This window comes from Chiroxiphia lanceolata, chromosome 6, assembly GCF_009829145.1.
Source record: "Chiroxiphia lanceolata isolate bChiLan1 chromosome 6, bChiLan1.pri, whole genome shotgun sequence".
NCBI classification, from domain to species: domain Eukaryota; kingdom Metazoa; phylum Chordata; class Aves; order Passeriformes; family Pipridae; genus Chiroxiphia; species Chiroxiphia lanceolata.
This window is the reverse complement of record NC_045642.1, coordinates 62,802,522-62,823,760: the sequence shown is the minus strand read 5'-3', so window position 1 is coordinate 62,823,760 and position 21,239 is coordinate 62,802,522. Positions and strand designations below refer to the sequence as shown.

Below are 21,239 nucleotides of genomic sequence, written 5' to 3'. Positions count from 1 at the left end.
AGGAATTGGGGTCCTGGCAGCAGCTGCTGCCCCATGAACTGCTGGATACAGCTGATGGTTGGGCTCTCCTTTTCCTGAATGAGGAGGGGGAGCCTCCAGGTGCTGAAAGCCATTATTGGGGTTCCTCCAGGGTGATCCTTCTTGGTTCATCTTCCCAAGCCTTCAGTGGGGGCAGCAAGGACCATCAGGAACAGCCTGTTTCCCCAAGGAAAAGGAAGTCACCTTGGGACAGCAGCAGCTCCTACAATCCCTTGAAGTGATTTTTTTTGCAGCAGCAGCAGCAGGAAGTTAATGTGGACACACTGGAAGCGAGGGGCTGGTTGGAATCACGGAGCAGACAAGGAATTTCCCCTCAAATTTATTCAATGGCACGGTTCTTGCCCCGCCTCCAGCTTCTGAAGGCAAAGCAATATGGGTCTGATCCATCCAAATAGCACAGCAACGTTTCAAGGAGTTAGTCCAAATGATCTTCCAATATATAAAATACAATTTACAGACGGTCTCCAACTTTTATACAAAAAAAAAAATAGCTTTTTTTTTTTCCCCTTGTACAAAATCCCTCATCAGCAGGTTACAGACAGTCAGCTGGGAACAGGAGGCCCAGCAAGTGGTTTTCATGGTGTAAGTTGGAGTGTGATGCAACAATGGTGTTTGTCCATAAGTCTCTCTCTCTCTCTCTCTCTCCGTGGAATTCACCGCATGTTTTGCAAGATATTCCTGAAGTTTTCCAGTTCTTTCACGCTGGTTGAAACCCTGTGTGCAAGGAAAGCAAAAGGGAAACGTTACAGCAACATTCACATGATGAATTATTTAATATCTGAGAGAAAGGGGCTGCAATAAGCAAGGCTTCAAGCAGCTTCTCGGGAAGAGAGAATTTAGAATTCTAGCTAAATTAGGTTCTGGTTCCAACCAGGCCCTTCACTAATTTCACAGCCGCTTCTTAAAGCAAACACTGGGAATCCCAGTGGAACAGGATGTTACAGCAGTGATCAAGCCCATTAAGGACAGGTCAAGAAACAGACTGGAATATTCCAAGCTGCACAGGCAGGTCCTGGATTCTCCTGGCAATATTGTTTGCCAGAAACTCCAGGTCTGTCAACACCACAAAGTGCTAATGCACAACCAGAGCATCCTGAAATCCCCTCGTAAAGGCCTCGTTATCCTCCTTTTCTGCCAAAAACTCCTCATCCAGCTCTCCACAGGGGCTGGACTGATGGATTCCTGTTAAATGCAGTCATGGCAAATGGATCTGGGAATGAACTGGTGGAAGGAGAGCTCTAAGGAGAGCAGCCCTTGTCTGGGACAACGTGCTCTGAGGACAGTCACACAGTTCCTTAAAAAATTACTAAATTCTTTGTATCTTAACACAAATGCTTCCTTGAATTCTTTACAGAAAAATAAAGTTGTTTGAAATTTTTCCAACTGCTGCAGTCCATATGAACAACATCTGGTATCTGAGACAGCATGATAAGAGCAAGAGTCACCCCCAAAATTGCTGAGAAGAACTGACTGTTAGAGCTGAAATGGGATGTAACACAGCAGTCTGTTTAAAAGTAGAGGGAAAAGCCTCAAACTCACCTTCCAAAGGCATTAAATAAGGCCACAATTTCCTGTCTGGTCAGCTGGAATCCATAGGAAGGGCCACTCTCGGGCATCTTTTCAATGAGGTTCTCAGAGAAGAGGATCTTCAGGGCTGTTCCCAAGCCCTGTGTCTGTGCAGGGATCAAATGGGATCATTTAACAGCAGGGAGACACCCAGGGCCTGATTCAAGTTTAGTTCTCCATCTCTGCAACATCATCTTAACAGGGTAAGAGGATTTCACTCAACCCAGAGGCTCTGTACCCCCTCCCCTCTCCTGGGGAGCAGCAGGTTATCCCAGTTTCCAGCTGCAAAGGCCACAGGCAGCTGGACAGGTAAGGAATCAAGCAGCCCTGAGCTGCATCTGGGTGTCTAAGAACCACCTCCACATGTGAGTCCCATCACCAGGAGCTTCCAGACACGCTGGTGACAAATCTTACCTGCAACTTCCCCCACAGCCGACATTTGAAGCAGCCAACACAGTCCATGATCTTGGAAATATTCTTGAAGTGCAGCCTAAATTCCTCCTGGGGGAAAAGACATCCACGTTGATCATGGTTATGCCCTAATCCCTGTATTAATCCCAATTAATCCTGGACTTCAGAGTTAGGGGGAAAGCTTCCTGAAAGCAGCAATTACCTTTAGTTTAGCAGCTTCCTTTCTGTTCCCTGCAAAGAAGGAGTTTTCATCAAAATGCAGCGGGAAAGACCTGGGAGGGAATGAAAGAGAGTTTTATTTCTGCCCAGGATGTTTGGATGGCTGATGTCCTGGTCAGGTGTGTGGATAAAACAGAGGTGTGAGCCACTGGACATTCTAACCTTGGACCCAACCCCAAAGGGGGTTGGAATGAGATGATCTTCGAGGTCCCTTCCAACCCAAACCATCCTGGGATTCTACTACCTCTTTCAATCTGAGCTGGCATCTCACCTTGGAGACATTTCCAGCAATTGCTCAATGGTTTTGAAGCAATTTCAGCCTGTTTTCCAACAGACACAAGCACAGGAGTGTGACCAGATAAATTCAAACACTGATCACAACAGGAGACACCCATTTCTGCCTGGTTCTGGTATCTCCAGATACTCTTACTCCAAACTCCATCCAATAGCCCAAACCTCTGAACCAACAAATTTAGGATGTTTTTGTAGTCAAAAAGCCAGGACTGGTATCCCACAGATGAGTCACACAGGTGGCCAATTTTAGGGCTGGCACATAGGCAGTGATTAAATTCAATTCTGCTCAATCCAAAATGCACCCAAGACTATTAAACCCTGTGACTAATTAAACAGTGGGACTAATCACCCAAATCTTGCTATTTGCATACAGATATTAATGTTCTCCCACCAAAACTACACTACTGGTACAATGTCCCTGCTCCTTACAGGGTGGTTGGACCAGATGACCTTTAAAAGGTCCCTTCCAACCCAAACCGTTCCATTATTCTATGATCTTACTGCACAAATCACTCCAGGAAGGAACCCAAAACCTGCCTTTCTAAGAGCTTTATGTGACAATCCCACTCAGACACCCCAGGGTTTCCAGAGCCACCGTCCCCAGGTCCCAAGTGTAATTACTTGGCCAGGTGGAGAATTTCCAGCAACAGCTCTTTCATTTCCGCATCCTGGCTTTCATTCCCCGTGTACAGCTGGAACCCCGGGCGCTCAAAGAAGGGCAGCACTTTGGAGAGGGCCCTCAGCTCGATCAGGTAGAGAAAATAGAGGTTCTTGAGCCTTCTGGGACCTTCCCCTCTGGTGAGAACTTCATCAAACCTCTGCTGGAACTCGGTGACGTTGGGGCCCCATCTCTTCTCTGACCACGTATCTGAGAGAGAGAAGGAAACCCCAGAGACATGAGGTGGGTGGGTTTAGTTCTGGTTCAACTCCTCCCACGTGCACAAGCTCAATGGTGAAACGTGATTCCAGCCAGGGAGATCCAAGCTTTCCTGAGCCACAACCCTTTCACTGACCCAAATTCATTCATAAATGGTTCAAAGTTTAACCATTCATTTAGGTGGGAAAAGACCTCTGAGATTATTGAGTCCAAACTTTGACCAAACACCACCTTGTCACCCAGACCAGAGCACTGAGTGTCACATCCGGTCTTTCCTTGAACACCTCAAGGGATGGTGACTCCACCACTTACTTCCCTGGGCAACCCATTCCAATGCCTGACAACCCCTTCCATGAAGAAATTCTTCCTGAACATTTTTCAGGAGAGGCACAATTTTAACCCAGTTCAAACCCCAACAAACACAGAGCTCCTGCAGACCTTTCTCAAGAGGTTCCTGAGTCTTCCTAATGATCAGGGAAACCTTAAGAGAATTCCTGATGATATGGAAAAGCAAGAGAACAGAAGCATGCAAGGATCAGAGGAAACTGGCCTCTATTTTCCACTATCAAGCCCACAAAGGATATTTCTGTTGCTCATCCTATTGTCTACTTAAGATTATACAAAGTATGTAGTGGAAGATGTAATAGTCTTATCAAGCTGATGTCATAATCCCAGTTCATCTCTTTGATGTTTCCCTGTTATTCCATTTCCCAACTCCAGTGTGGTCTAACTCACATCAAGGTGAGGCCTCTGTGGGCTGCAGAGACTTAAGTATAATTATTTACTTAAATCTAAGTGACTTACCCGAAATTCCAACAGCTATCACCGTGATTTTCAACCCCAGGGCTGAGATTTGGATTCCTCAGGTAGCTACTTATGGACCAAAGCACGGAAAGGAAATGGAAATGGCAGGTGGAAATGGATCAAGGGTCTTGGGAAAGCCCAGCCAAGCATTTCACAGCCCAGGGGAGGTTATTGCTGAACTGGCCATTGTAAAACCAGACTAGGAAGGGACAGGCTGGATGCACAGTTACAAACCCACTCCAAAGCAATCTTGGAGCAAGAACAGAAGGAATATGTGCTGGAAGTCTTGGTACAGAGCACAGCCCAGACCTGAAGGCATGTGGCAACCACATTCCTCATCCTGTTACACAACCTGGGTGCTGAGGGAGGGAAGAGAAGAGCACAGGAGGCCCAAATCCTGCTGGAACGGGCTCCAAACAGCATTCAGCGGAGCCATGGAAGTGTCCATGGGCTGGGGCAGGAAGGTGCATTTACCTTGTAGGAGGTACCTGGCACTGAGGTGGATGTTGATGCTGGCGTGGAGACCAGAGATGAGCCTGTAGAAAGCTCGTTTCTCCACACAGACACCTGCAAGGAGAAGAAATTGGGCCCTTTAAGACACTGAAAGCATCTGCTGGATTTTCTTCTCCAGGCTGTGAGGCAGGAATTTAATCTCACTGAGTGTGGCCATCAACCCCCCACCACCACCACCACTCCCTGGCCAGTTTGTGTCCATCCCAGAAGGACCAAGTTTAGACCCAGGATTACCTTTCAGCCACTTGTAAAACGTGTGCCCTGGAAGGGAAAGGAAAACACACATCAGTCTGAGGGTACAGCCCTGATGCCCTGAAACCACCTCCAAGGCTGCTCCCAGAGGACCTCTGCCCACTCCAGTCGGCAGAAATAAGGAAAGGAGCATTAAAAGAGCATGAAAATGGTTTCCCTGCCCACCCTTCTGAGTGCTGCCTCTCTAACATGGCGTGGCAGCAGCTCAACACAGCACGTGGGCTTTCCCCAGGGGCTGGGGGGGCAGAACAGTTGGGAAAAATAAGGATCATGGATTGCTTTCCTCTTCAGGGCAGAGAGGGGAGAGGGATATTTTTGTAAAACAAACAAACCAACCAACCAAAAAAGCCACAGAGTACAACCAAGTGTGTAAAATCACACAAGTCAGGGTTTCTGCTACATATTTGGAAGTAATCTGGGGAGCATAAAATGATTTGGGGATGATTTGGAGACAAGAAGATGCTGTGGAGCATGGAGAGCTCCAGGGAACAGCCCTTCCCAGGGTCTCAGGGAGTTGGGCACCCTGAGAGCTCCTGTCAGCTGGCAGGGGCTGTTGGGATTCTGAGTCTTCTCCAAGCTTTCTCAGCAATAAGCACTGAAAAAAAACCCCACAGCACAAATCCCATTCCTGAAGGCTTCCCACACTTCAGTGACTGACATCAAACAGGACTTGTGCTCTTAAAACACTGCTGGTGGACTTTTTAAGACCTTCCCATGAGGATGGCCTGGGACAGGGAGCTCAGAGGGAACTGCTCAGAGTCCTCTTCTCTCTGTCACCAGTGACAGGACACCAGGGAAAGGCTGGAGCTGTGTCAGGGGAGGTTTAGGCTGGATCTCAGGAAAAGGTTCTTCCCCCAGAGGGTGGTTGGGCACTGAACAGGCTCCCCAGGGCAGTGGTCACAGCACCAAGGCTGCCAGAGCTCAAGGAGCTTTTGGACAACGCTCTCAGGGACAGGGTGGGATTGTTGGGGTGTCTGTGCAGGGCCAGAGGCTGGACTGGATGATCCTTGTGATCCCACTCAGGATTTTCCATGATTCTATAACTCTCCAATTTCTGGTTTGCCTGATTAATGTTTTTGCAGTATCTAATGGCACAGCTCAGGAGAGCACAAGAGAGACACATCTGCTTCTGTTATCAGTAAAAGCAAACAGGGCCACTCACCTCCGTCGTCTCCTGGTGGAAAAAAAGCACAGGTGGTGGAGAGAGAGAGAGAGAAAAAGAGGATAAAAAAATTAAACACGACCAAAATTAAACTCCAAAGCACAAGCTCTGCTCTGTTAATCTGCTCTGACAAGAGAAGGAGCCTCTCCAGGGAGGTTTAGGAATGTTCTGAACACAGAAAACTCCAAGCGCAGCAGTGAAGACACTGGATGAGCAACGGTGCTGAGTAACCTGAGCAGTGCAGGAGGGATCAATACTTGCAAAGGAAGTAAAACCTGATATTTCCAAGGACATTGCACACTTCCTTCAGCAGTCTTGCTCCTGAAGAGCCAATCCCTTGCACCAGGGTCAAAGGAGGGGGAAAAGCACCTCCATAGTTCGGGAAAAAATAAAGGGATCATGGCAGAGGGTACTGCTGGAGGTGTTCAGGTCACACGGATGAGGAGTGAGGTTGATGATATTCTCATGCTTCCAAACCCCTTCCCTACTTCCATTTACACTGTCCAGCCTTGAGTCTAGGGCAGAGATTCTCTTCCTGGTTTCCACGGAGGATCCCAGCCAGGTTCTCATCTCAGTCTGCCACAGATGGTTTGGCATTGCCAAGTACAGAAACCAGAGAGAGCTCAGGGGCCAGCCCTGCTTCTTTGTCCCTCCAAAACTCACATTTCTTCCAGGAGTGGAGGGTCAGACACCCTTTCTCCACGATGGATGCTAGAAAAACCCACTTCCAGGTGCCATAAAACTCTACACTTAACCAAGAGCTACAAAATATTTCTCATCCAGTAAGACAAGCAGCTCAGAGGGCATTTGCTGCTCCTGGAGCTGGGATCAGTTCACTACTAACCCACTTAGCGAGATAAATAAGTGACTCACCTCTACCAGATGCCAAAGGTCTTTTTACATTCTGAGGCCTAAGAGGGGGAAAAGATATCATTTAAATAAGACATGTAAATAAGTTGCTGTCCCCTTGCTGCGCAGACACAGAGCAGAAGTAGCTACTTCTGCAGTCAAACAGCCTGAGGGGATCTAAAAAACCCTTTCTGTGCTTATCTTTGCTAAGGCAGGAAAATGAAAGAGCAAAATGTGAATTTCTGTGGGGTTTTTTTGGTGGGGTTTTCTTCTTTTTTTAGAAAAAAAACAGGCAGGAAAACTCAAGTGTCTGTCTTGGTGCAACATGAGGCACTCAGGGGGTGGCCACACGAGCACTGACAGCCCTCCCTGCACAGGCACAGGAGGAGGGGGATTAATTCCTGCCCCTCTGCAGGAATCAGGCTCGTGGAACTTGTCTCCCAAAGCACCTACTTGAAGCAGTTTTCCTCATAAATGCTGTTCCAGATTTTCCAGGCGTCCGGCCCCTTGTAGCCCGTGTAGCGTTCCGGGTTCAGGAGTAAATCCACATACTCGGCATCAGGAGAGTAGATGTCTGTGAAAGGGCAGTGCTGGGTCAGTGACAAGGAACTTGTGAAGGGAAAATGACATTTTCCAAGGCTGATCCAGCCACCTCTTCCCTAACTTGCCAAACACAAGGCCCTGAGCACTAATGAAGCTTTATCAGGAATATTTGCATATTGCTTTCAAAATATTAAAGGAAATGGGGGATGGAAAAGAGCAGAAATGTTATTTATGCTCCAGGCTTGTTGGAATATCACACATTGGCCTGAAAGATGGGGCTGTTTAGCCTGGGGAAGATTGTGTTGGAGACCTCAGAGCAACATTCCAGGATGTGGAGGGGGCCACAAGGAAGCTGGAGAGGGGCTCTGCATCAGGAACTGTAGGGATGGGACAAGAGAGAATGGCTTCAAACTGACAGAGGGAAGGGTTAGATGGGATATTAGGGAGAAATTCCTGGCTGTGAGGGTGGGGAGGCCCTGGCACAGGTTGCCCAGAGAAACTGTGGCTGCCCCTGGAACCCTGGAAGTGTCCAAGGCCAGGCTGGACGGGACTTGGAGCAACCTGGGCTAGTGGAAGGTGTCCCTGCCCACGGCAGGGGGTGAATGAGCTGGGCTTTAAGGTCCCTTCCAACAGACACCACACGATTCCATGATTCTGACTTCTGCAGAAGTGCTTAAAGCCCCATCCCAAGACTTTCCAGCTCCAGCATGTCCCCGTATGTACCATCAGCCTCACAGAAGCTCTCCGAGGAGTCGTCGTGCCGTGTCCACTGGAGCACTGCCTCCCGGGTCTCTGTGCTGCAAAAAAACACGTGGAAAAAGACCATCAGGGAGAGCACTGATCCCAGGTGTCCTTCAAGGAGAAGGCAGGATTGTGGAAGAAGAAGTCAAACCTCAAAGAGTCATCGACGGCTCCGAGTCTCTCGGCTTCCTCACACTCCCCATCGCGGCTATTGGCTTCTTCCGAATACTGGGTTGGAAAGAAAAAGGGGTGGGGAGGGATGAGGATTAAAAAGGAATTTATTTTTTTTTTTTTGCTGTTATAATTCTGCCTTTAATGCACTAAACAGGTTAAGCACCAGGAACACTTTTATGATTCACCCCACCCTGTTTTTCCACGGGATGTCTGCAGATATCCAGAGGCTTATGCAACGGTGATGAGTCTTGCAGGGACTCAGGGCAGCCTCTGGCACTGCCACAGGAGCATTTTGTGGTGACACATGCCCTTGGAGAGATGTCAGGAATACCTGACTCCAGGACAGCCATCTCAGAGTCTCTGTAGCACCCCAAACACTTGAAGAGGGTAAAAGTTTAGCCAAAGAGCATCCTGACAAACACTGACCCTTCCCAATTTCAGTTCTGGGTACTGGTGAGGCACCACAAATCCTGGATCACAACAAGAAAGACATTGAGGGGCTGGAGCATGTCTAGGGAAGAAAACAGAACTGGGGAAGGGTCTGGAGCAGCAGGAGCAGCTGAGGGAGCTGGGGGGCTCAGCCTGGAGAAAAGGAGGCTCAGGGGGGACCTTCTGGCTCTGCAGTTCCCTGACAGGAGGGGGGAGCCGGGGGGTGGGTCGAGCTCTGCTCCCAGGGAACAAGGGACAGGAGGAGAGGGAACGGCCTCAAGCTGAACCAGGAGAGGTTTAGATTGGATATTGGGAAGATTTCTTCATGGAAATGGTTGTCCCTCACTGGAACAGGCTGCTCAGGGCAGTAGTAGAGTCACCATCCCTAGAAGTGTTCGAAAAACATGTGGATCTGGCACCTGGGGACATGGTTTAAGGGTGGACAATGGTGGTGGTGGGTTGATGGCTGGACTTGGTGATCTCAAAGGTCTTTTCCAGCCTTACCAATTCCATGGCACAGAACTGGACCTACAAGCTGCGTCACTTTACGCCCAGAGACAGACCTACCTTGTAACTTCCAGATCTGATTCCATCAGGGACTTCATCCTGAAAGACAAAACGGAGCATGTGCCACGTGTGGGGCTCATGAGGCCCTTCAGCCTCATCTTTGGGGAAGGTTAGAGAGGTGACCACAGTTTCTAGGAGTGAAAAGGTGTAAGCCCAGTTTACAACACGTCCAACCCCTCATTCCTCCTCAGACTAAGGTGAAGCAACATTCTTAGTGGTTTATTTTGATTTTTTCCAAGATCCCTCTTCCCCAAAGGCTGCTACGTCAGATTCTGCTTTGCTTATCCAAGTGCAAGGTTGGGAAAGCCAATATAAACTCCAGGGGAGCTGGAATTGCCTCTGATCAGCTGATGTCTGGCACCACCTTCCTGGCAGGAGCCCAGGTGCCTCCTCAGACATTGCATCCACCAGCCCCTGACCCACGTCGTTCCAAAACGTCCCTCTTGCCACTCCAACATGGAATGGCAATTCCCCTCAACTTCCATTTCCTCCATGAGCAGGAAGGCAATAAAGCCACTTTTATGACACAGGAGATAATACTGTGATGGCCAGGAGCACAGGAAGAGAAAAATGAGGCAATAAGAGTTATTTTTGTTGCTTTTGGAATGAAACGGACCCAAATGCAAATAATTAAGAGCAGCAGCGACAGTCAGTTCTTAAAATAAGAACAACTTCTAGCTAATACTTAGTTAATTGTAACATAACTCCATCACACTGGTCATAACCATTACCAAAAATAGATTTTTTTTTAGAGAAAAAAAAAAGGTATTTAAAGAACATCTAGGGTTATTTTGAAGGGAGAAAAAAAATCATCATTCCATTTTAGGACTCAAGAATGAGGGGGTAAGACAGTCTGTGCTGGCTGCCAACCCCTGGGCTGGGGGCATTTCACCACCTCTATCAACCAGCCACCAAGCTGGGATTCCCTCACCTTCTCATCCCCTTCTTTTGGGGAAGACACCTGCGGTCAAGATGTTTTCTTTTAGCTCAGGGAACAAAACCCTTTTAGCCAGGCTATAGGGAGAAGAGTGTACTGGGAACCAGAGGACTCCCAAAGGGCCATTTCACGTAAAAAGAGAGGGCTGGAAAGGGCTGGAAAGCCAAAACTAAATCCTAGAGCAGCTCATGGGCCAACAGGGTGAAATCCTGGCAATGAACACAAAAACAACAGTGGGTTTGCCCCAAAACCATCTTACTTATGGAAAAACGAAAAAAGGAAAAGTTTAGGGTCAACTATTATGAGCTCAGCCTGTCTTGAAATTTCCAGAATTTAATATTTTGGCCTTTCTGATGGACACCAGTATTGTTGCACCCAGGACAGCTCCATCAGAGCCCTGGTTTTGCTATAATTGTGATAACAAGATTAGGTCACTTATCTGCTGCTCCCTCTTGGTCTGCACAAAAAAAAAAAAAAAAGATAAAAATGGATGTAAAAGAATGTATTTGGTACTTACAGAGGGGCAGGGCTGGACAGCACAGTCCCTCATTCCACAGTGACTGTTGTCATCCCAGAAAGGACAAGGTTTCTTCAGGTTTACCTGCAAATGATATATCAACCCTATTCCACATCTCCTCCAGGCAACCAAACCAACCTTCCACTCCACAGTTTTCCAAGACAGATCTCTAGTGTGCTTTCCCACACAGGCATTTCCATCATTCCAAAATGCTCTGAGGGCTGGAGCCCCTCTGCTCTGGGACGGGCTGGGAGAGCTTGGGGGTGTTCACCTGGAGAAAGGGAGGCTTCCAGGGAGACCTTAGAGCCCCTTCCAGTGCCTAAAGGGGCTCCAAGAGAGCTGGAGAGGGACTTTGGACAAGGGCCTGGAGGGACAGGACATGGGACAGTGGCTTCCCACTGCCAGAGGACAGGGTTAGATGGGATACTGAGAAGAAATTCCTGGCTGTTAGGGTGGTGATGCCCTGACACAGGTTGCCCAGAGAAGCTGTGGCTGCCCCTGGATCCCTGGAAGTGTTCCAGGCCAGGTTGGACGGGGCTTGGAGCAACCTGGTCTAGTGGAAGGTGTCCCTGCCCATGGCAGGGGGTTGGAATGAAATGGGCTTTAAGATCCCTTCCAACCTAAACCATTCCAGGACTCCATGGTTCTGTGCTTTATTCAGATCAATCTTAGTGTTTCTGTTACAAATCCCTGGGAGGGAAAAGGACACTGACTTCCATCAGTGAACTCGAATGTCTGGGAACTAACCCAGGTTTTCCATGTCAATGGGGAGACACTGGGAATCCTCTTATTATGGATCTCCAGTCATCAACAATTTTAAGTAACAGCTCACCAAAAGAAGTAATTTCATTGGTCTGCTGCTTAAGTTCTTAAGAGGGAAAAATGCATAAGAAAATATCTTTAAAACCATGCATCTTATAGGTATCTTAAGATTCTTCTCATAACAGAAGGGTCCAGCTTACTGACTGTAACCTTAAAAGATCAAGGTTAAAATGTACGTACCTGATTTCTAAAAAGATCAGCAATAAGTTCAAGGCAGATTAAAAACAAAACAAAAAAAAAAGACAGCAGCACACATATCAATACAATTCTTGTATAAGAAAATTACCTTGTAGTATCTAAAATAGTCACTTTCCAGGAGCTGATTCAGTCTAGGAAAAAGCTTGTAGTTGTTGAAGACATCGATGGTTTCTACATCACAGGTGCAGTCATCTAAATAACCAGTAACCTGGGGGACAAAAATACAATAAATCAAACAATCAAACGTGAACAACTTGGCCACTACTTTTTAACACTGCAGGCAATAAAACGATTCATAGTTTTCTTTCCCTTTACCAGAGAGTCAACTAAGTTTAACCAGAATGGACATGGCTGCTGTAAGAGCTGTGGGCCATGGAGTGCCAGCTCAGGTTCCACTCTGGATCAGCCCCAGGAGGTTGTTCCTGTAGGATAACAGGCAGGTGAGAGCTGGTGTTTGCATAAGGGACCAGTTGGGCAACAATGACACCACTGAGAGCCCTCAAAAGAAAGTCCTTGTGGATCATCAGCTGTGCTGCAGCCACTGATTTGACTTAATCAGAACCAAATTGATTAGAGGGATGGAGCAGCTCTCCTATGAGGAAAGGCTGGGAGAATTGGGAATGTTCAACCTGTCAGGGTGACCTAATTGTGGACTTCCAGTACCTGAAGGGAGTCCACAAGAAAGATGGGAGAGAGACTGTTTAGAAGGGCCTGGAGGGACAGGACAAGGGGGAATGGATTCAAACTGACAGAGGGCAGAGTTAGATGGGATATTGGGAAGAAATCCTTGGCTGTGAGGGTGGGGAGGCCCTGGCACAGGTTGCCCAGAGAAGCTGTGGCTGCCTCTGGATCCCTGGAAGTGTTCCAAGCCAGGACAGGGCTTGGAGCAACCTGGGATAATAGAAGGTGTCCCTGCCCATGGCAAGGGGCTGGAATGAAATGGGCTTTAAGGTTCCTTCCAACCCAAACCATTCTGGGATTCTGTGATTAACTGCAACATCTCCCTCCTGACCTCAGAGAGTTATTTAGCAGGAAAACACCTGTTCTAAATCTGATGGAGAAAGCCAATCCTTCTTGCATCATCCTGAACAACTCAACAGGGTTTGTGCAAGCCCTGGAGTAAAAAAAAAAAAAAAAAAAAGGAAATTGAAAAGTAGCACAAATTCAGCTGTGCTTCCTGACACGTTGGTCACTGCCTGATGACAAAGTTGCACAACACAGAAGCAGTTTTGTTTCCCCCACACCCCCGATGAGCACTTGGGGAATCATAGAATCATTAAGATTGGAAAAGCCATCAAAGATCGAGTTCAACTGTTCCCCAGCACTGCCAAGGCCACCACTGACCCACGTCCCCAAGTGCCACATCCACACAGCTTCTAAATCTCTCCAGGGATGGTGAATCCACCCCTGCCCTGGGCAGCTGTGCCAGGGCTGGACAACCCTTTCCATGAAGACATTTTCCCTAATAGCCAACCTAAACCTCCCCTGGTGCAACTTAAGGCCATTTCCCTTTGTCCTGTCCCTTGTTCCCTGGAAGCAGAGCCCAACCTCTCCCCGCCTCCCCCTCGTGTGAGGGAGTTGCAGAGCCAGAAGGTCCCCCCTGAGCCTCCTTTTCTCCAGGCTGAGTCTCCCCAGCTCCCTCAGCTGCTCCTCATAATTCACCAAGAGCTCCACAGCAACTCAAATAAAACCACTAGAATTACCACCGTGGAAATGAAGCTGTGAGAAGCAAGGCAGAAATGGAGCACAGAGTCACATGAAACGGGGAGGTGGGGGAAAAAAATAGCCAGAATTCCCTACTCCACTGGAACAGGTCAGTTTTGTTAAGGGATGATTTGGAGGCTTTCTCATATCTGGAGTGTTTACATTGAAGCCCAGTGCGTCACCCTCACACATTTATTGAATTCTGTCCTGCATTTTGCATGTTAATGAAGATTAACAGCAATTTAAGCTTTCCACTAGGCTGAATCACCCCTGTAAAAATAAAAACAGTAGCAATTTGCTAATCCAGTTACCCAATTTAAAGCTGTTTCTAAAGTGTATATATATAGAAGGAACACATCAAAACAACAGACCGCAACAAACCACCAACCAACCACATTTTTATTTCCTGGAAACTTGGCATCCTTTGAGGCAGGCAGCTCATAGGCTGGGTCCAAAAGTGGCCTACAAAAAAAGATTTGTGGATCATCTTCAGCTGCTCTCCATAGCCACACTCAGCAAACATTCCCTCCACGGGAATGACATCCCTGTAAGAGCATTGGAGTGGCTGCCAAGCCCCCAACTGAAGAACCATCTGGGCCTGTCTTTGCTCAGCCCAGTGACCAATTCAAGCCAGAACCATCCTCATCCTGAAAATAATCCACAGTGAAGCACTGCAGCTGACCCCAAAATACTTAGGACTAGATGGGGGGGTCATGCTTTGGAGATCTCCAAAGATCCACTCCTTGGTTTATTGAAGCACTGGTGGGATGATCTGCCCCAGTGGCACCATGAACACACCTGTGGGGGCAATGGGCAAAACCTTCTCATGAAGAATTTCTTCATGGAAAGGGTTGTCAGCTATTGGAATGTGAGATGGTGGAGGTGTCCAAGGAACAACCAGCCGTGGCACCCAGTGCTCTGGTCTGGGTGACAAGGTGGAGATGGGTTACAGGGTGGACTCGACGATCTTGGAAGTCTTTTCCGACCTCAGTGACTCTGTGCTTCTGTGGAATTGCTGGGGAAACTCCATCCTAAGGAAAACTCCTTCCTCCAAGGATTTCAGTCAGGCTGTGCAGAAATGGGCAATTTCCCCAGGCTGTGTGTGTGCCCAACCCACCAAAATTCACAGCCAAAGGAACAGGAGGACAGAACCAAGAACACCGAGAGCCAAAGCTCCTCAGAGCCCAGATGAAAGCCCCAGTGATGCCACCACCAAACAGCACAGACCTGCTTTAGGACATGGGGGAGACCACTTAGCAGGGTATGGGCTTCATCCCAGAAGTCCCTTCTTGCTCCATGACCACCTTCCATCCCAGATTCCATTTATCTGCCAAACTCACTTGGTTTGGACTTCAAATCCTGCTGCCAGAGTAGCCGAGCTACAACACATGTCAAACATGCCCTACAACGTGCGGTGCCTTAAAACACCTCTCCCCGCCCTCCAAAAGAAATATTTACCTACATCTCCAGCCTGCAGAGTAATTAGAACAGGTAAGTAATTAGAAGGGTTAAGATACAACACGAATTGATCCAGCCCCAAAGATGTGCCGAGAGCTTGCTGCCGTCGGTGAATCACCCCGGCCGTGGGTTTGGCTGGGTGTGAGATCCTGGCGCGAGGCTGACGGGCAGGGCTGGGTTTTCCCACCGGGAAGAGATGCAACGGAGCCGCCGGGACAGACGCGGTGCTGAGTAAGCTCCGGGGAAGGTGTGTGGCTGGAGCTGTTGGAACAGCCGATCCCGATCCCTGAGCGCCGGCGGACCCACCTCGTGTGCGTGACACAGGTGGGAACAGCAACACACGTGGGCTCTGTGCAATCCTTGGGTTTGGCCTGTGCTTCGTCTCCCTCTGCCTCCATCCCGGGCTTCTGTGATTCTGCTCTTCCCACCTCTTCCTGCTCCCCCCGAGCGTCACAGAAGCATTCCCTGGATGTTTCTGGGCTGGATTCAGGGCTCTCTTCTCACTCTCACACCACAGCCGGGCAGGAAAGAAGGCAAACTCTTCCCTGCATCTCCCACTGGCAGCTACAACAGGGCACAGGGAAGGGAATGCCACAGGGTTGAGGACTTGGGTTTAGCCTGTACCAACCTCCTGGGCAATGCCAGCTCTTCTGGACAAGCCACACCAGTCCCAGGCTGATGGTGAGCAGATGCTTTCCCTGCTCCCTCAGAAGCTTCCTTGCAGTTGCCCTGCTCAAAGGAATTGGATTTCGATGATCCTTGTGAGTCCTTCCAACTCAGGATATTCTATGATTCTGTGAACTGATTTTTGGCTCTCCCTGCAGCGTTCAGTCCAGCCAGGCCTCCCTCTCATCCTTACCAGGCCATTTGGAGCAAGTAGCTGGCAGCCAGGTGAGGACAGTCATGCCCAGCACCTGGCCTGGAAGCAGTATATGCCATTCCAAGAGCTTTCTCCCCTGTATTTTGCCCAGAAAACAAGGACTGGGGTTTCCGGAACTCACACAGAAGCAAATGTCACATGGAAGCCTCAGGATGAGGTTAAACCACAGAGGATGAAATGCTGTCACAGAATCCCAGAATAGTTCAGGTTGGAAGGGACCTTAAAGCCCATCTCATTCCAACCCCTTGCCATGGGCAGGGACACCTTCTATTATCCCAGGTTGCTCCAAGCCCTGTCCTGGCCTGGAACACTTCCAGGGATCCAGAGGCAGCCACAGCTTCTCTGGGCAACCTGTGCCAGGGCCTCACCACCCTCACAGCCAAGGATTTCTTCCCAATATCCCATCTAACCCTGCCCTCTGTCAGTTTGAATCCATTCCCCCTTGTCCTGTCACTCCAGGCCCTTGTAAATAGTCCCTCTCCATCTTTCCTGTCAGCTCCCTTCGGGTACTGGAAGGCCACAATCAGGTCACCCCTGAGCCTTCTCTTCTCCAGGCTGAACAATCCCAATTCTCTCAGCCTTTCCTCACAGTAGAGCTTCTCCATCTCTCTAATCAACTTGGTGGCCTGGAAGCTCCCTCTGAAGCCACCCCACAGAGATTGGGAACTGTGCTAGGAATGAATTCCTGCCCCGAAGGCTGCTGAGCAAACACCAACTCAACAAGAACGCAAGAGCAGCTTGAAAGTCTGTTCAGGTACCAGTAAGGAAACTCTCCATGCCCAGACTCACCCCTAATGACAGTGTCCTGCCCACAAAAACATTCCCAAAGGGAATCAGCACTCTGTCAGACCGGAAACCTCGTCAAAATCCCCGTCTGCCAAACACCTGCAGCACATCCTTAATGCAGCTGCATCAGCCTGTAAACAGCAAATGAGCAATAATTAACAGGAATATACCGAAGACATTCATGGCTGACTAAAGCAGTGATGCAAACAGGAATATCTGGGGGGGATGAGCTGCCTGTAAAGTTTGAGGGAACCCAGATACTGGAATGTTAACCAGAGCTTGGAAAGCAGAAGCAGCATGTGAAACTCAAAGTGTTTCTAGCAACAGATGGATGTTTCCAATAAAACTTTCAGGGCTGGTTGGCAAACCCAGTAAGTGAGATAAAATAACAGTGACAAAAGGCAGCTGAGGCTTTTGCCCTTGGTGCAGACAGACAGGAGTGCAATGCCCATTCCAGAATCATGGCCTGCTGAAGTCAGCACCTGGAATATCTCAGAAGTGGCCCTTGTCAACTGTCCCAGCACAGGCTGATGGACAAGTCAGAGCTCTTCCAGTCACCCCCTGTCAGGGCTTCCCTATCTGAGAGGCTCATGAGACACCAAGAGATGATTCACAGGAGGAAACCAAAAGCTAAACCCAGGCCTTCAAGTATCTAAACAGAGGGGGGTAAAACATATCATTTAAGGCTTGCCCTGTATTTTCTTTGGTGGCAAATAAAAACCACCAGACCAGTTCTGCACAAGATGATCAGCAGATTATTTTTGACAAAAAAGATGAGGCAGCCCTCAGGTGTGATTTAAAAGGGTCAGTGGTTACAGAGAAATGCTGCCCCACATAACAGACTTTCCTAAAGGTAATAAAAAATCTTGAACTGAACACTTGCACTGAAAGCTAAACCGAAGCACACGACGCAACACAAAGGACAAGTGTGTTGCAACAACCCAACAGTGCAAAAAGTACATCAAGAGTTCCTCCTGCCCGAGTAAAAGGGCCTGCCAGCCACTGCCATGCCAGAATGCCAGTTCATTTAGTGCTTACGACTCCTTATCCCATTCCACGCTCGTGACTCAACGTTCAATCTTTAGGGAGACAAACTTCACTGATACCAGGATGCTGCAAGCAAAAACCCTACAGAGATACAGACTCCAAATGCAGGTTTTTCAATTCTTTATCAACAAAGCTTGTATTTACCATCTCCACATGAAGCTGAATGTGTCAAGAGCCACCCCAGAAGGCAAAGCCAAAGCCAAACGCACAATTCCATTCGTCTTCTTTTTCGACTCTCCATTTCTGACCCACATCTAAGCACTAGAATTTTAATACAGAAAGGGCAGGCTTTATAAAAACTTCCTTTTATAAAAGGCAACAAAAAAAAGCACTGAAGACACTGTAACATCTTGACTCCTTGATCCAGCAAATGTGCTTATCACAGGATCATGGAATGGTTCAGGTTGGAAGGGACCTCAAAGACCATCTCATTCCAACCCCCTGCTATGGGCAGGGACAGCTTCCACTAGACCAGGTTGATCCAAGCCTCATCCAACACGGCCTTGAACACTTCCAGGGATGGGGCAGCCACTTTGCTTGCATAAGGTGAAGTCAGGAGGAATCTGCATAGTGATCTCTTCCCAAATCCAACTGCTTGGTCAGCTGCACCCAGTTCTCTCCTTACTGTTCCTTAACAGAAGCTGCACCAAGTGCACTGGGCCAGGCAGTAACACCCCTGGCACACCAACAAAGGGAATTAACCCTGGAAAAGCTTTAAGGAGCAGAGCCATGGCAATGGCAGGGCAGGGTGGCAGGTGCCTGCTGCAGCCTGGACAGCTCTCTCCTGGACAGTGGAGCTGGCAGAAAGCAAGGCAGACTTGTGGGAAAGGGGATGAGGCAGCTCCCAGGCCTTAGAGTAACAGACATCCCTGAAACATCCAAGAAGAGGCACCCGAGTGATTGGGGAAGAAATGCTCTCCAAGTTGGAGCACTTCCCTTTCCTTATGGGAGCAGGGAGATTAATACAGTCAAGAAGGCATGAAAGAGAACCATAGAATCCCAGACTGGTTTAGGTGGGAAGGGACATTAAAGATCATCTCATATCCCATGGGCAGGGACACCTTCCACTATCCCAGGTTGCTCCAAGCACCGTCCAGCCTGGCCTGGAACACTTCCAGGGATGGGGCAGCCACAAATTCTCTGGGCAACCTATGCCAGGGCCTCGCCACCCTCACAATCAATAATTTCTTCCTAATATCCAATCTAAATCTACCGTCCCTTAGCTTAAAGCCATTCCTTGTTCTGTCACTCCAGGCCCTTGTCCCAAGTCCCTCTCCAGCTCTCTTGGAGCCCCTTCAGGCACTGCAAGGGTCTCCAAAGACTCCCTGAAGCCTTCTCCAGGCTGAACACCCCCAGCTCCCTCAATCTTTCCAGACAGGAAAGGTCCTCCAGCCGTCCAAGCATCTCCGTGCCCTCCTCTGGACTCGCTCCAACAGCTCTATTTCCTTCCCGTGCCATGGACACAACACTCCACGTGGTGCATCCATCTCCCTCCCATCCCTTCCACTCCCGGCACTTCCCGCCGGGACACCGCGTCCCCCGGGATGTTCCCGCTCCCCTCATGCGCCACCCCAGTGCCCACCCCGTGCCCGCGGCAGCGCCCACCTGGCAGAAGCAGCGCCGCTCGGCAGCGCCTTGAGGCAGCACCCCCGGCACCACCAGCACCACCAGCAGCAGCAGGAGCAGGAGCGGGATCCCGCCGGCTCCTCCCGCCGCCATCTCGCCGCTCCGGCCCCGGCAGCTCCCGGCCCGCAGGAGCCGCCCCGGTGCCACCGCCCCGCCCCGGGCCCGGCCCCGCCGGCGACGCGCGGCCCGGCACGGAGCGGCCGCGGGAGAGCCCCGGGGACACCCCTGAGTCACCCCCGGGCCCCGCTGAGTCACCGCCGGGCCCCGCGGCCACACGGCGACACGGGGACGTGGCTTTCCTGCCACAGCCCTACGTGCTTCCCGGCTCCGCGGGGAAGGCGCGGATGGGGCGCTGGCCCTTCCTCACCCCGCGCCCTCACAGCCCCCAGGGCCTGAGGGCTCGCAGTCAGGCAGAAAGACAGAGTTTTTAACTCAGTAACCACTATCTATGAGGGGGAGCTGATGCCGGTATGAAGTGGCCATAAATGGCCTTAAAGAATCAGAGAATCAGAGAATCGCTTCTGTTGTTGGAATTGCTGACCCACGAGGATCATCCAGTCCAACCCCTGGCCCTGCACGGGATGCCCCAACAATCCCACCCTGTCCCTGAGAGCGTTGTCCAAACGCTCCTTGGGCTCTGTCAATGAAAATAGCCTTAAAGAAGAAAATGCTTAACCACACTAAGGACCCGGTGGATGAAAAGCAAGGCTAATATTGAAAACCAAAGCAAACTTTTAATGAGTATTCACATAGATCAAATACCTGATGGCAACAGCAAACTAAATATCCTGGTCCACTTGTATCCTTCACAATGACTGGAGAGAGAAAACTAGACCAAAAAAAAACCAAATTGACTTGATTCACCTTTTGAGTTGTGTTTCTGAACTATTCAGTACATTTTTCTGCCAAGAATCTGATCACCCATACTCTAATCCTTAACTCCTCCAAATCTATAATCAATTTTGAACTACAAAATCTTATTATTTTGTGGCTGCCTCATCCCTCGAAGTCTTTAGGGCCAGGTTGTGTTGCAAAATGTGGAATAGGTAAAAATTTTCTAAAGAAAGGATGTTCTTTAGTGTTTGATCTCTCTATAATTTCAAGCATACTCAATAAGAAGGGAGATTTAATCCATGAAACAGAGAGCGGCCAACAAGCTTTAAGTGATGTCCAGGTGTCAGAAAAACAAATTATTCGTGGGTGGAACCTTGTTAAGGTCAGGGCTGGACATGCTTCAATGGTCTCAACCAAGGGGGAGGTTAACAAAGCCTGGGAAGAAGGATGTACCACTGATAGTGGGCACAGAGAATGCAGAATTTATGGGCCACATGGGACATGTGGCAGAACTCCCAAGACAAGGAAAAAACTAATAAAGCAAACTCAGCAATTGTGCTGAATCAGCTCCAACTGGGTAAAAGGTAATTCTGGCAGCCCCGAGGGTCTGAGAGTTCAAAATCAGAGAGCTGAACTCTGCCAAAACACAGAGCTTCAGCTCAGTAAAATGAATAAAACACAGGCAAGGTTTTGGGAATGTTATGGATTCTTTTCACTAGGAAGTTACACTACTACCAGCTACAGAGGGAGAAGGGAAGTTTCTGCCAGTATAAAATAGCGATGTACACATCAAAGAAGAAAATAATTAACCCCACTACAGACTCAGTGGATGAAAGCAAGGCCAATATTCAAGACCAAAGCAAACTTTTAACAAATATCCACATAGAGCAGCTACCTGACAGCCACAGCCAACCACATATCTTGGTCCATTTGCAGCTTTCACAATGACTGCAGAGAGAAAATTAGAGAAAAAAAATTACATTTACTTGA

The 21,239-nt window shown here is 49.0% G+C and overlaps 2 protein-coding genes across 3 annotated transcripts in view; both read right to left on the bottom strand.

Annotated features, from left to right (window-relative positions):
- The window catches only part of LOC116788859 (maestro heat-like repeat-containing protein family member 6), a 946,858-nt gene that overhangs the window by 707,617 nt on the left and 218,002 nt on the right, over positions 1 to 21,239 (bottom strand). The window lies entirely within an intron of this gene.
- Positions 343 to 19,522, bottom strand: ERO1A (endoplasmic reticulum oxidoreductase 1 alpha). Of its 2 annotated transcripts, none has more exons than XM_032692080.1 (16): positions 19,395 to 19,522; positions 12,003 to 12,122; positions 10,895 to 10,978; positions 9,441 to 9,479; positions 8,422 to 8,498; positions 8,253 to 8,326; positions 7,440 to 7,560; positions 7,011 to 7,048; positions 6,138 to 6,149; positions 4,958 to 4,984; positions 4,685 to 4,777; positions 3,151 to 3,397; positions 2,219 to 2,288; positions 2,020 to 2,106; positions 1,579 to 1,712; positions 343 to 753 (listed from the first exon to the last, which is right to left on the bottom strand). In XM_032692080.1, the coding sequence occupies exons 1-16, from the start codon at positions 19,506 to 19,508 to the stop codon at positions 693 to 695; spliced, it is 1,398 nt and encodes a 465-aa protein (XP_032547971.1). In that variant the 5' UTR covers positions 19,509 to 19,522; the 3' UTR covers positions 343 to 692. The 2 variants fall into 2 exon arrangements, with proteins under 2 accessions (XP_032547971.1, XP_032547972.1); XM_032692081.1 differs by having other exon boundaries at positions 6,138 to 6,146.

Coding starts and splice junctions, on each gene's coding strand:
- ERO1A (XM_032692080.1), bottom strand. CDS start 19,508: ATGGCGGCGGGAGGAGCCGGCGGGATCCCGCTCCTGCTCCTGCTGCTG. Junction 7,561..8,252: donor GAGCTTCTGTGAGGCTGATG/GTACATACGGGG, acceptor GCCCTTTCACAG/ACATCTACTCTCCTGATGCC. Junction 754..1,578: donor TTATTTAATGCCTTTGGAAG/GTGAGTTTGAGG, acceptor CCTTGCACACAG/GGTTTCAACCAGCGTGAAAG.